General features: G+C 39.7%; 1 protein-coding gene across 1 annotated transcript; it reads left to right on the forward strand.

The window, feature by feature from the left end:
* Positions 1–999: 999 nt before the first annotated feature.
* LOC130077156 (pancreatic secretory granule membrane major glycoprotein GP2-like) lies at positions 1000–7232 on the forward strand. Its single transcript, XM_056242301.1, has 3 exons — positions 1000–1227; positions 6927–7029; positions 7124–7232. Exons 1-3 carry the CDS (start codon positions 1000–1002, stop codon positions 7225–7227), a joined length of 435 nt encoding a protein of 144 aa, XP_056098276.1. The 3' UTR covers positions 7228–7232.
* Positions 7233–10646: the final 3414 nt, after the last annotated feature.

Genomic DNA, 10646 nt, shown 5'->3' on the forward strand with positions numbered 1-10646 from the left:
TATCTTGCACTCGGCGCAAATGACTTTGTACACTGACGCATGTATCATTCCTATTTTGCACCCGCGCAAAGCGGACTTTTCCCTCCACAGACGCACGTCGGTTAACTAAGAAATACACTTGCGCTCCCCGGGGCGGTTCAGCGCAAAGAGGAGGCGTGTTCCGGCGCAAACTTTCCCTCATGCTATTTTGCTGTTCTATAAAACAAATGCGCCACTGACCAGAAAAAAACTAGTCTAAAGTCAGTGGCGCGTTGCGCGTTGTTCATTATGCTATTTTAAGGGCGCATGCTTGGCCATAATCAATGTAGCGTGTGCACAACGCGCATACACGTTGATTCTCTCATCTAAGCAGCAGTTTTCATTTTTGCAAATCATACATTATTACGATAGATAGATAGATAGATAGATAGATAGATAGATAGATAGATAGATAGATAGATAGATAGATAGATAGATAGATAGATAGATAGATAGATAGAAAGATAGATAGATAGAAAGATAATTTATTATAAAAGCATGTAGCTTACACATTTACCCAAATTATCATACGCCTGTTTAACAGAAGTTAATTTGGGTGGGTTTCTCCATCCCCAATGTCACTTCTCTGACGAGAACGCTGCTCTCCTCGGCTGTGAACAGCTCCTGGCGCGCGCCTGGCAAATCCGCCGTTATAATAGGAATCCGCTTTAGAACAAGCGCACCTGCTCTTAAAGGGAATGTGAGATGACGCTCTGATTGGTTTATTTCACGTTACGCCCAAACCACACCTATGAATAATGAAGCTACTTCAGGCCAACCCCTTTTAGATTTGCGCCAGGCGCAAGAGGCATTTATCCCGCCGGGAAAATAGCAACAGCGCCGGGATCCGCCCACAAAGTTACTTGCGCTTTACGCTTTGACACTTGCGTTTCAGATCGTTAAAATAGGGCCCCCTGTCTTTCAGTATTTCAGAATTAAATCACAAGATTCCATTTTTTGTACATGGAATGCAAATGTGTGATGATTTACAGGAGATCACTTTGTATTGACTGTTTCAAAGAATCTGTCATTATTGATATTCTCAGGTGTCCCAATCCAAATGACGGCACAGTGGATCTGCTGCAGAACGGCGTCTCGACATCCAGCCGTTTCTCCTTTGGGATGTTTATCTTCACTGCAAACTCCACTAGGCTTTACCTGCACTGCGCTGTCCACCTTTGCCTTCTGTCAAGCAATCGCTGCTCAATGGTAAGATAACAAAACCTCTCATAGTGGTACTGAATTGTAATGGATCTATTGCTATTACTTTAACATCACCATATTGATGTTAAAGGAACACTCCGACTTTTTGGGACTTTAGCCTATTCACTTTATCCCCCAGAGTTAGATAAGTCCATACATACCTTTTTCATCTCCGTGCGTGCTATAAGTCTGTTTGACGCACCCACCGCTAGCCTAGCTTAGCACAAAGACTGGATGTAAATGGTTGCAGCTAGCATACTAATCCAAATAAGTGACAAAATAGCGCAAACATTTTCCTATTTACATGTTGTGATTTGTATAGTCACAGAGTGTACAAAAAACAAAGTCACATTAGACACAGACATATTTAAACCGGATAAATACTGGGAACTATATTCTCTGAAGGCGAAGCACTGATACTTGGGCGGAGTGATAACCGCAGCACCTGAGACGTACCGTACCCAAACTCTGAACGAACTCTCTGCTCCTCACCACGGCGCGTCTCAGGTGCTGCGGTTATCACTCCGCCCAAGTAGCAGTGCTTCGCCTTCAGAGAATTACAGATAGAGTTCAGATAGAGTTACAGCACGCACGGAGATGAAAAAGGTATGTATGGACTTATCTAACTCTGGGGGATAAGGTGAATAGGCTAAAGTCCCAAAAAGTCGGAGTGTTCCTTTAAAGTAACAGATACATTTAAATATATAAAAATTATAGTTAAAGCTACACTATGTACTATAGTGTTTGAAGCATAAAAAAGTTACTTCTGATGGTTATGGTTAAGGCCCCGATATACTCAACGCAAAGTTATTTTTCGTTAGAAATACCTTTGCAGCGATATACTGTTAAGGAACATCTCTACGCCACCCACACTGCTGAGAATGGTGTTTAGATGAATATCTAAATGAATATCGAAACACACTGTGCTGGCAGTTTTGTGTCCCTTTATACTCTGATTACATTATGAACAGTCACAGGTAATATTGTTGATCATCTGCTAACAAGGTCAAATATTAAGGTCTTGGTAGATTAGATGCTAAGCCAACAATCAGTTCTCGTTATTGGCGTGATCATTCAAAACGCAAATTTTAAATGATGGTTATGGGAGGAATCTGTCACAACATTGCATTGCACCCTTCTAGCTGCAGACCAATGAGAGTGCCTATGATGACTCCTGTCCACCTACAATGGGCATGTGAGCGTCAGAACTAGACCTTGAAGCAGTGGAAGAAGGTCGCCTGGTCCAATGAATCCTGTTTTCTTAGTAAATTAGTTGTCGGAGAGTCCTCTTTCCCGGGTGGAAAGTTACAATATGGCTTATTGTAACTTTGAGGCCCCGCCGGCGCGGGGAAGTCCTGTGGCGTTGCGGTCGGACCTGATGTCTATACTCTTTTCAACAGAAACAACTCGAAGCCTCAGGAGATAGTCTCTTTTAAGTTCTGCAGAGGTCGCACCTCTCCAGTTTCGCTTGACCAATGAAAAGGGTATAATTTCAAGTGGGAAAAATTCCTTTGTTTAAAAGTTGACTCATTTGTACTATCAGAGTGGGCTGGCGGTTTTCTCTCCCTTTATACTCTGATTAATATAACAGGCATGAACTCTATGAGGAGGTGATGTACTCCAATGTGCAATCAATTAAACAAGGATCATTTTGACATGAAACATGATACCAATAAGGTTACATTAACTAATAGTTATATCATAAGTCATGCATAAAACAGTATACAATGCAAAAGACAATATACAAAACAGTAATAATGCACACAATATCCTGGGGATATGCGTGTTCATTCATAGAAAGACTTGTCTATGAATTAATGGAGCATTTATGGGCATTATATATCTTGTCTTTCCTAAAGAATGAAGTGACAGGGAAAACTCTAGATTCCTTTGATTTTTAAAACTTATCTTGCTGATGTGCCTTTGAGCCATGGTAACCAATGCCTGGTTCTGTATTTGTGGTGTTAGTTGCGTTTCGGGGCAGTCCCTTTGAACTCTACCTCATGGTTTGCTTCATGGGTGAGGGTAGTGGGTATTTGTTAAATATAACAAATAATTGTGTGTCTGATCTGTCTCAGTCACCACATACACAACCATCCATGTGATTGTAAAGTAATGGCACAGGGATGCACTGTGGGACGACGACAAGCCGGTGCAGGGAGTGTGATGCTCTGGGCAATGTTCTGCGGGGTAACCCTGGGTCCAGCCATTAATGTGGACTTAAATTTGACGTGCCACCAAACTAAACATTGTTGCAGACCAGGTACACCCCTTCATGATGTAGCAACATTGGGTACTGCATTAATTAGCTCAAAATATATATAGGGAATTTTAATAATTAATCATGAATATGATTAATATATTGCATGTTACAGTTAAATTATCGAAATTGAAAATAGATCGATTGTATATATGAATGATCAATCACAACGAATTATAATTCCTCATTCATATATCAATGGTATCATTACAGATCGATTATATGAGATAACTTTAAGGGAATTAATTTAATTATCAAACAATCGGTTTGTCCAGCAAACAGCCATAAGATTAACTTACCAACTTCTCAACAAAGTCATCCCTTTTTATAAATTCCAAGAAATATCAATTTTCTGGCCGTGAACATTAATTTTCCTGTGTTTATAAAATTGAACTACTCAAAGTAGTCAATAATAAAGCTTTTGTAGCTAGATCAATCATTTCATTGACTTGTAAATATGAGCTTTTAGACAGAAACAATCAAGAATATAATGGCTTTAATAATTGGACTAATAATACATTGAACAACAATTTCACACAGAATATATACGTGTATACACCCGAACAAACAAAACGAAAAACATTACAAACACGAAATAAATTGGATGAGAGAGGAAGATAAAAATGAGGGAGAGAAAGAGAGAGTTGGGAAGAGAGAGAGAGAGAGGGAGAGAGAGAGAGAAAGAGAGAGAGAGAGAGATTGAGGGAGAGAGAGATTGAGAGTAAGAAGATCTGGAGAGATCTTCTTGTGGCAAAAGTCACAACGTAACCTTGAGAGACACACAGATCAAATCCCCTGAATGGGGCAAACAGATCTTAAAGCATTTAGATCGATAGGAATTGCGATACTTGCATGATTCTTTCTCGTGGGGCTGAGAACGAAAGCATGTGTGTGTCTCTGTCCTCGCGTCATGCGTTCACGTGGTCTTTCAGAGCGGGCAAAGCGTGTTAGTTTGAATGTCCATTGAGGTGCAGTTGCCGGTTGAGTTCAGCTGTGTTCATTTTCCTCGCAAGAAGAAATGAAACAGGGACTGATGAAGCGTCGAAGGGATAGGAGAGCGAGAGTTGCACAATGGTTCTCTTTGTGTTGCCGAGGAGAACCGAATCTTCCGTGTGTGTGCTTACGAGCGGGTGCGTGCTTTCTCGTCTCTTCCGGTCGAGCGCGGTCGCTGAAGGTTCAAAGAGTCTCTTTAAAGTTGAAGTTGCCGATTACGTTCATTTCACTGAAACTGAACGTAAGAAAAGTCCGAAGACGAAAATAAAGAAAGACTAAAGAAAAGAAGAAACACGGTGTAAAGCTCCCTAAGGAGCCATGGAACCGGAAACCTCTCACAGGGAAAAAGCTCTCTGTGAAACTTCTGTGTCAGTCTCTTAGAGGAGGGGTTCACGCCTCTGTCTGCGCGAACCACCCATGACCGTCCGCGAATCTGAAGCGGACAAAGTTTTCTTTGTCCTGTGGGGGATGCCCACTGGACTGAGGAGCTTGTGTTGAGCCGTTCGGCTCCAGCACTATGAAATGTGTAAAAGAATGCACATTACTGCATTCTGCTATCGGAATTCGGCTCCGTTAGATTGAGAGTATTACAGAGATATCAAACACGTCACATGAAGATTATAGGAATACAGAGTTACATAAGATATGCATTTTATAAGCATTTAGTTCCTTCAAAGCAAGTTTGTTCCTTCGAACAAGCGTCATACATGCAGTGAATATAAACTGAGAAACACACAGTAGTATAGGAAACATTGACATGCTTATACTCTAAGTTTAATGTTCAAAGTTCGTGTATGTGTGTGTGTTGTGTGGTTTGTGTGGATGTGTGTCCCGTGAGACGGCGAGGTTTCCATCAGGGGAACGGGTGACCACAACGCTTGGCTTGTTTTCAATGTGTCATGTGCTAGGGAGACTCCAGCCATAGTGGCACCCCTGCTGGTCAACATGCCCGAAGGGGGTCGTATACAGAATGCTCTTTGTTTACTCACGAAGAACTGAGCTTTGTTTGCAAATCAGGATTCGCCAATTTAGACACATCTGGCCGGATACCCTGTCAGAGTCGCTACAATGACAATGGTGTTTCCTGGTGGAAGTGGCCTCTATCAGCAGGACAATGCACCCTGCCACACTGCACACATTGTTCAGGAATGGCTTGAAGAACATGGTGCAGAGTTCAAGATGTTGCCCTGACCTCCAAATTCCCCAGATCTCAATCCAATTGAGCGTCTGTGAGATGTGCTGGACCAACATGTTCTGGCTCCTCCTTGCAACCTATAGGACTTAAAGGATCTGCTGCTAATGTTAACGTCTTGGTGCCAGATACCAGAGGACACATTCAGGGGTTTTGTAGAGTCCATGCCTCGGTGGGTCGGTTCTGCAACAGCATATTTTTCAGGTAGTCATAATGTTTTGGCTCATTGGTGTATGTGCGTGCTTTCATCTCAGTAACAAAATAAACGCACAACAAAAATAACAGCGGTGAGAAAACAGCAGTTAAGAAAGTTCTGATCATAGTGATGAACCGGAGAAGATTTCCACGTCAAAGAAGGTGGAGCCACAGAGCACCCATCTACCTATTATGTAATTGCCACGGACCAATGGTATTACGAAGGTGTTTACCAGCCGGAGTGGACTTTTTCTGAAAGTTTGCTTTCGCAAGCTGTTTCGAACTCCTGAAACGACTCAAAAACAATCTTTGTTTTGGCCTGATTTTGTTCTAAATGACGTCACACTAATTTGTTCTTTGATTTCGCTTGATGTAAATGGGGGCCTGTAGTGGAGAGTTGGGGTTAGGCATTTGCTAGAGTGGAGTTTAGTTGCAGTGTATTTAGGGTTAGTGGTGGGGACGGGTTAGGTGATCTGCCCTAAATGCACAGCAAATGTGATGCAATGCAAACTAAATGTATTTCTGAAAAGCCAAGCCGATGCTGATTTGTGTTTTTATTACTGGTCTTTTTATTATGGTATTTCTATATTGCTTTCCCTTTTTGCTTGCAAACACTTCAGTTCGAGGTTAATTTGTTGTGGCTTCAAGCTACTAGGAAACCTTCTACTGCATATAGTAGTAGCCTGACCTTCTGTCCTTTATTTACGGATATGAAGTAAACGCGCATAGAAGAATGATAGAGTATGCAGTTTCCTGTGAAATGCATCCCGACAGCTCCAAAATATAAATAATTATTATGGGTTTACTGTAGTGATTCAGGGTAAGTTGGAAACACTGTTTGGAAGATGGATGCACAATGTGCTCTGTAATTATTAAAAATGTAGTTTATTTAGAACAAAAAAAGTTACATAGTAAAGCTTTAAATGAATCTAAAAGGCTGCTAAAATACTTGTTTTGGCTGTACACTGCAGGATGTTCTTATGCACTCCTTTCACAAAGAAAAAACGGTTATACTGTGAATTAAATATCAATGATGTTTAACAGGGATTTTTTTTTCTCTATTAGGACTGTGGCTCTGGACACCAGCGGAGAGAGCGCAGGTCTCTGGACTTCCATGACAGTGCTTCCATATCCCTGGGTCCTCTGGTGTTGTCTGAAGGGAACACAGGTGAACATCTCATTTATTTTAATAATTTGTAAATAAAGGTTTCTATGTAAATACATTATATTTCACTGCATTGCACTATATTCCCTGTTCACAGATAAGTGGGTCCCAGAACAAGTGAAGGTGTCTGAGGCTTCTTGTCTGTGTGGTTCTCTGATGCTGATACTTGTTCCTCTGATGAGTGTCCTCACACACTTTTAGCTTAATCCCACAGAACTTACATGCACATTGTCTAATGCCATTTTAATGAATGTGGCAGTGATGCCACACTGGTTTTGAGTTTCTAATTGTTTATTTGTCATAGATGTTGTGTAGCCTTTGTTTGTTTACTTACAAGCACCAAAAATGATTTAATTATTAACAAATTACTTAACGAATTAATCATTCACAATTGTTATACACTACGTTAGTCATTACATTTTTACTGAAGAGGACATGTTATAACAAATTCGTGTTTATTCAAATCATGCAAAAACAATGAGCATTCCTTTTCTACTATTACTTTCAGTTCTTTAACTTGGTTAAAAATGTAAATGCTCTGAAGAATGTCACCGCACTGAATTGTTCTTTCTGATAAGGTAAGATACGATGAGGTTTAGTCAATGCTCAAATACTGTAACCCAAATTCTTAATTTGTTCTAGTTTTAGTTTAATTAAATAAAGTGAAGAAAAACTGAAGGCTGCATTCAATAAGTTCATGTACATGCAGTCCTTAGACACTCTTTTTGAATATTCCTAAAGCCATAAAAAAATAAAAAAATAAAATAAAATAAATGTACCTGGAAATGCTTGTTCAGAGGCCTGCAGTGCTGCTGCATTGACTTTTGAAAGAGACTGAAACATCAGTATGTTCATGTCATACCAGTTCACTTACACTTCTGAAAGTTGCTTTAAGCTGCGTCAATCTTTCTGTGATTTATTGAATGAACTCTTGTGTAAGGGCAGAACAGTAATAACTTGTTGCCACTAAAGCCCCTTTCACACAGAGATTCCGGAAAATACACGGATAAAGTGACCCGGGATTTGACCCGGGTTCGTTTGATTTTGCTTCATTCACACTGCCAGTGATTTGCCGGAATCAGAGAATGCGTTCACACACAACCCACGTATGTTCCGGAAAGACGCGTGACGTTGGAAGTGACGGGTCTCTACTTCAGTCCAGTTTGCAGACATTTTTTCGTTCTTTCTTGTATCGATGACGAACACAAACTTTCTTCTAGAGTAACTGAGTCGCACGATAACTACGTCATTGCAAAGGCTCGTGAATCCTCACTACGACACACCCCTTATACGGCATTGGTTCTGGCTTTTGTTCACACAGCGTGCGTTCCGGGTCTGAACACGGCAATGTTACTAGGTCCCCAACCCGGCATCGATCCCGGCATCAATCCCGGGTCGTGTTTGCGTTCACACAGAAGGCACTCTGGCAATTTGCCAGGTTCAAAGCGCTGTGTGAAAGGGGCTTTGCTACATGTTATATACATTTTTGTTGGTGACATTTTTTTCAATTACATATTTGGAAGATTGCTAAATCTATCAATAAACTCTGCTATGATCATGTTGTGTGATGTTCACTGTGAGATTTATACGTTGAATGTAAATGTTCCTTTCAGGTGTAAATTGTTTTAAACATATGTCGTGATTATTCTACTAGTGTTTCCTAAACGGATAAACTTCTGATGTGAGACCTTTTGGCCTGTTATATGATGGTTTAGAATTATATTCAATCACTATAACAACTTGAGCAAGGATGTCATTGTACTGTGATAAACCAATTAATTTGTCATATATTCAGTGCTTGCATAATTAAAGCCGAGTGCACACTGTACAATTTATAATAGTCCTTTACAACTGTAGCTTGTCAGACTGTATGAACATGATTCCCGCTGTAAGACATGTCACTCTGTGAGATCTCAGTTGTCATTGATCGCTAGTACGTACAGTTTGACATTAAAGACTTCAGATCAGAGAAATCTTTTAGGATTCTCAAAATTAGTCTCAGACGGCTAAATTGTGGCCAAAATTGTACAGTGAACCCAAGTTGATATTCAAAGCACATTTTACCAATTCCAAACCACATCAATCTTAATTACTATTAAGATGATATATCATCATTTATAGTCGATATGTAATTGTTGATGAGGGCTAGAAATGCCTTTTATTCAGTTGTGTATGATAATTAGGCAGTTCTCCGTCTCTGAGAAACTGACACCTACTTCTGGAGACTCCTATAGGTTGTAGTTCTGGGAAATAGTGACACTGGAGACTAAAGGGTTCCTGGTGGTTTCACACTTAATTCTTTGCCTTCATTCTTAGTGTTTTGCAGTCTTTTCTTCTCAACCTGTTTTTGCAACTCTGCTGACAATTATTAACAAAGCATTTCATTGTCTGATGGTCACGCCTTCCTTTCGAAATTTCCAAAGTGTTCCATCCTTCATGTCATGATTGTATTACATATTTATATGTTGTTGCTGGGAATCTTACTGATCCAGATGAAGAGGAACATGATCTGATTGTAGGTCAACATATACATTAACTATTGTTTTCACTGTAATATCAGAGCAGCCGGTACACAATAGAGCTGCACAATGAAGTCAAACAATTAAATGGCAAGCATCGATACAATCTCTGACAAAATAAAAAGAAATGAAACGCTTCTTGAAGGTATTGTTTAGAGATTACTCCCGTTTCCAGTAAAGGTCCACCTACAGGTATTTAAGACACTGATGAGATTGTGAGATCTGCAGTTCAGCATCACTGTGTTGAACTTCTGAAGAGAGAATCTCCCCAAGTTTGCTCTGATCTCAGGTAAAAATACTTCTCTTCATTTGATCCTGTTTAGCCCAAGTGACCGATCTAAATAATTTTACGAAATTATCTTTTATAAATATCTGTTAACTATAATTTAAGTTGTTTTTACAAACCTACACAATAAACAAAAATAAATATAACTAAATGTTTCATGTTGTGTAGGAGCCGTTTGTCACAATGAGGTTTCTGATCTCACTGTGTGTGTCGCTGCTGCTGATGATTAATGGTGAGTGTTTTATAATCTGTCTGTGAACTGACATAATATTACATAATGCTTAATAATTTGTCTATTAAACGTAAAATCAGGGTCCTCATGGTCATTTAAGGTGCACCAACAATAAGACATGATAGTCTAGTGATGTAATTTGTTTAAAGGAAGGGAGCCGAGTTCAAATCCTAAACTATAATATAATATTTTATAATGACCCAAGCACATTACACATGAACTCACCTGCCAGTGATCGCCCCTGAATTTTCTTTTTTTAATAACTGTTTGTTTTATTGGGGAAACCCACCCCCACATAATTATTATTCATAATAATTCAAATATCCCTGTAATAATTACTTATAATTATAATTACTTATATACTTTTGAACTCTGAACTGAAGCGATTATTTTTGCTTTTAGTGTCGCTATTCCAGAACATTCTTGAGAGAGCAGTCCTGCATGGATTCAGTCTTACACTTATTCTGTAGCTTCAACTCTGCTCCTGGGGACCCATTGTCCTGCAAAGTTTATTTCCAATCTGCTTCAGCTCACCTGGCCTGTGATTATTAATATTATATAAAAAAGTTTTTTTTCCCCAAGC

This window comes from Rhinichthys klamathensis, unplaced genomic scaffold, assembly GCF_029890125.1.
Source record: "Rhinichthys klamathensis goyatoka isolate OS25496 unplaced genomic scaffold, OSU_Roscu_1.1 h1tg000721l_1, whole genome shotgun sequence".
In the NCBI taxonomy this organism is placed as follows: domain Eukaryota; kingdom Metazoa; phylum Chordata; class Actinopteri; order Cypriniformes; family Leuciscidae; genus Rhinichthys; species Rhinichthys klamathensis.

Excerpts from the sequence above, each read along its gene's own strand:
- LOC130077156 (XM_056242301.1), top strand. The coding sequence starts at position 1,000 with ATGATTTACAGGAGATCACTTTGTATTGACTGTTTCAAAGAATCTGTC. Across the intron at positions 1,228-6,926 it reads CAAGCAATCGCTGCTCAATG|GACTGTGGCTCTGGACACCA; the intron begins GTAAGATAACAA and ends TTTCTCTATTAG. Across the intron at positions 7,030-7,123 it reads GTTGTCTGAAGGGAACACAG|ATAAGTGGGTCCCAGAACAA; the intron begins GTGAACATCTCA and ends CCCTGTTCACAG.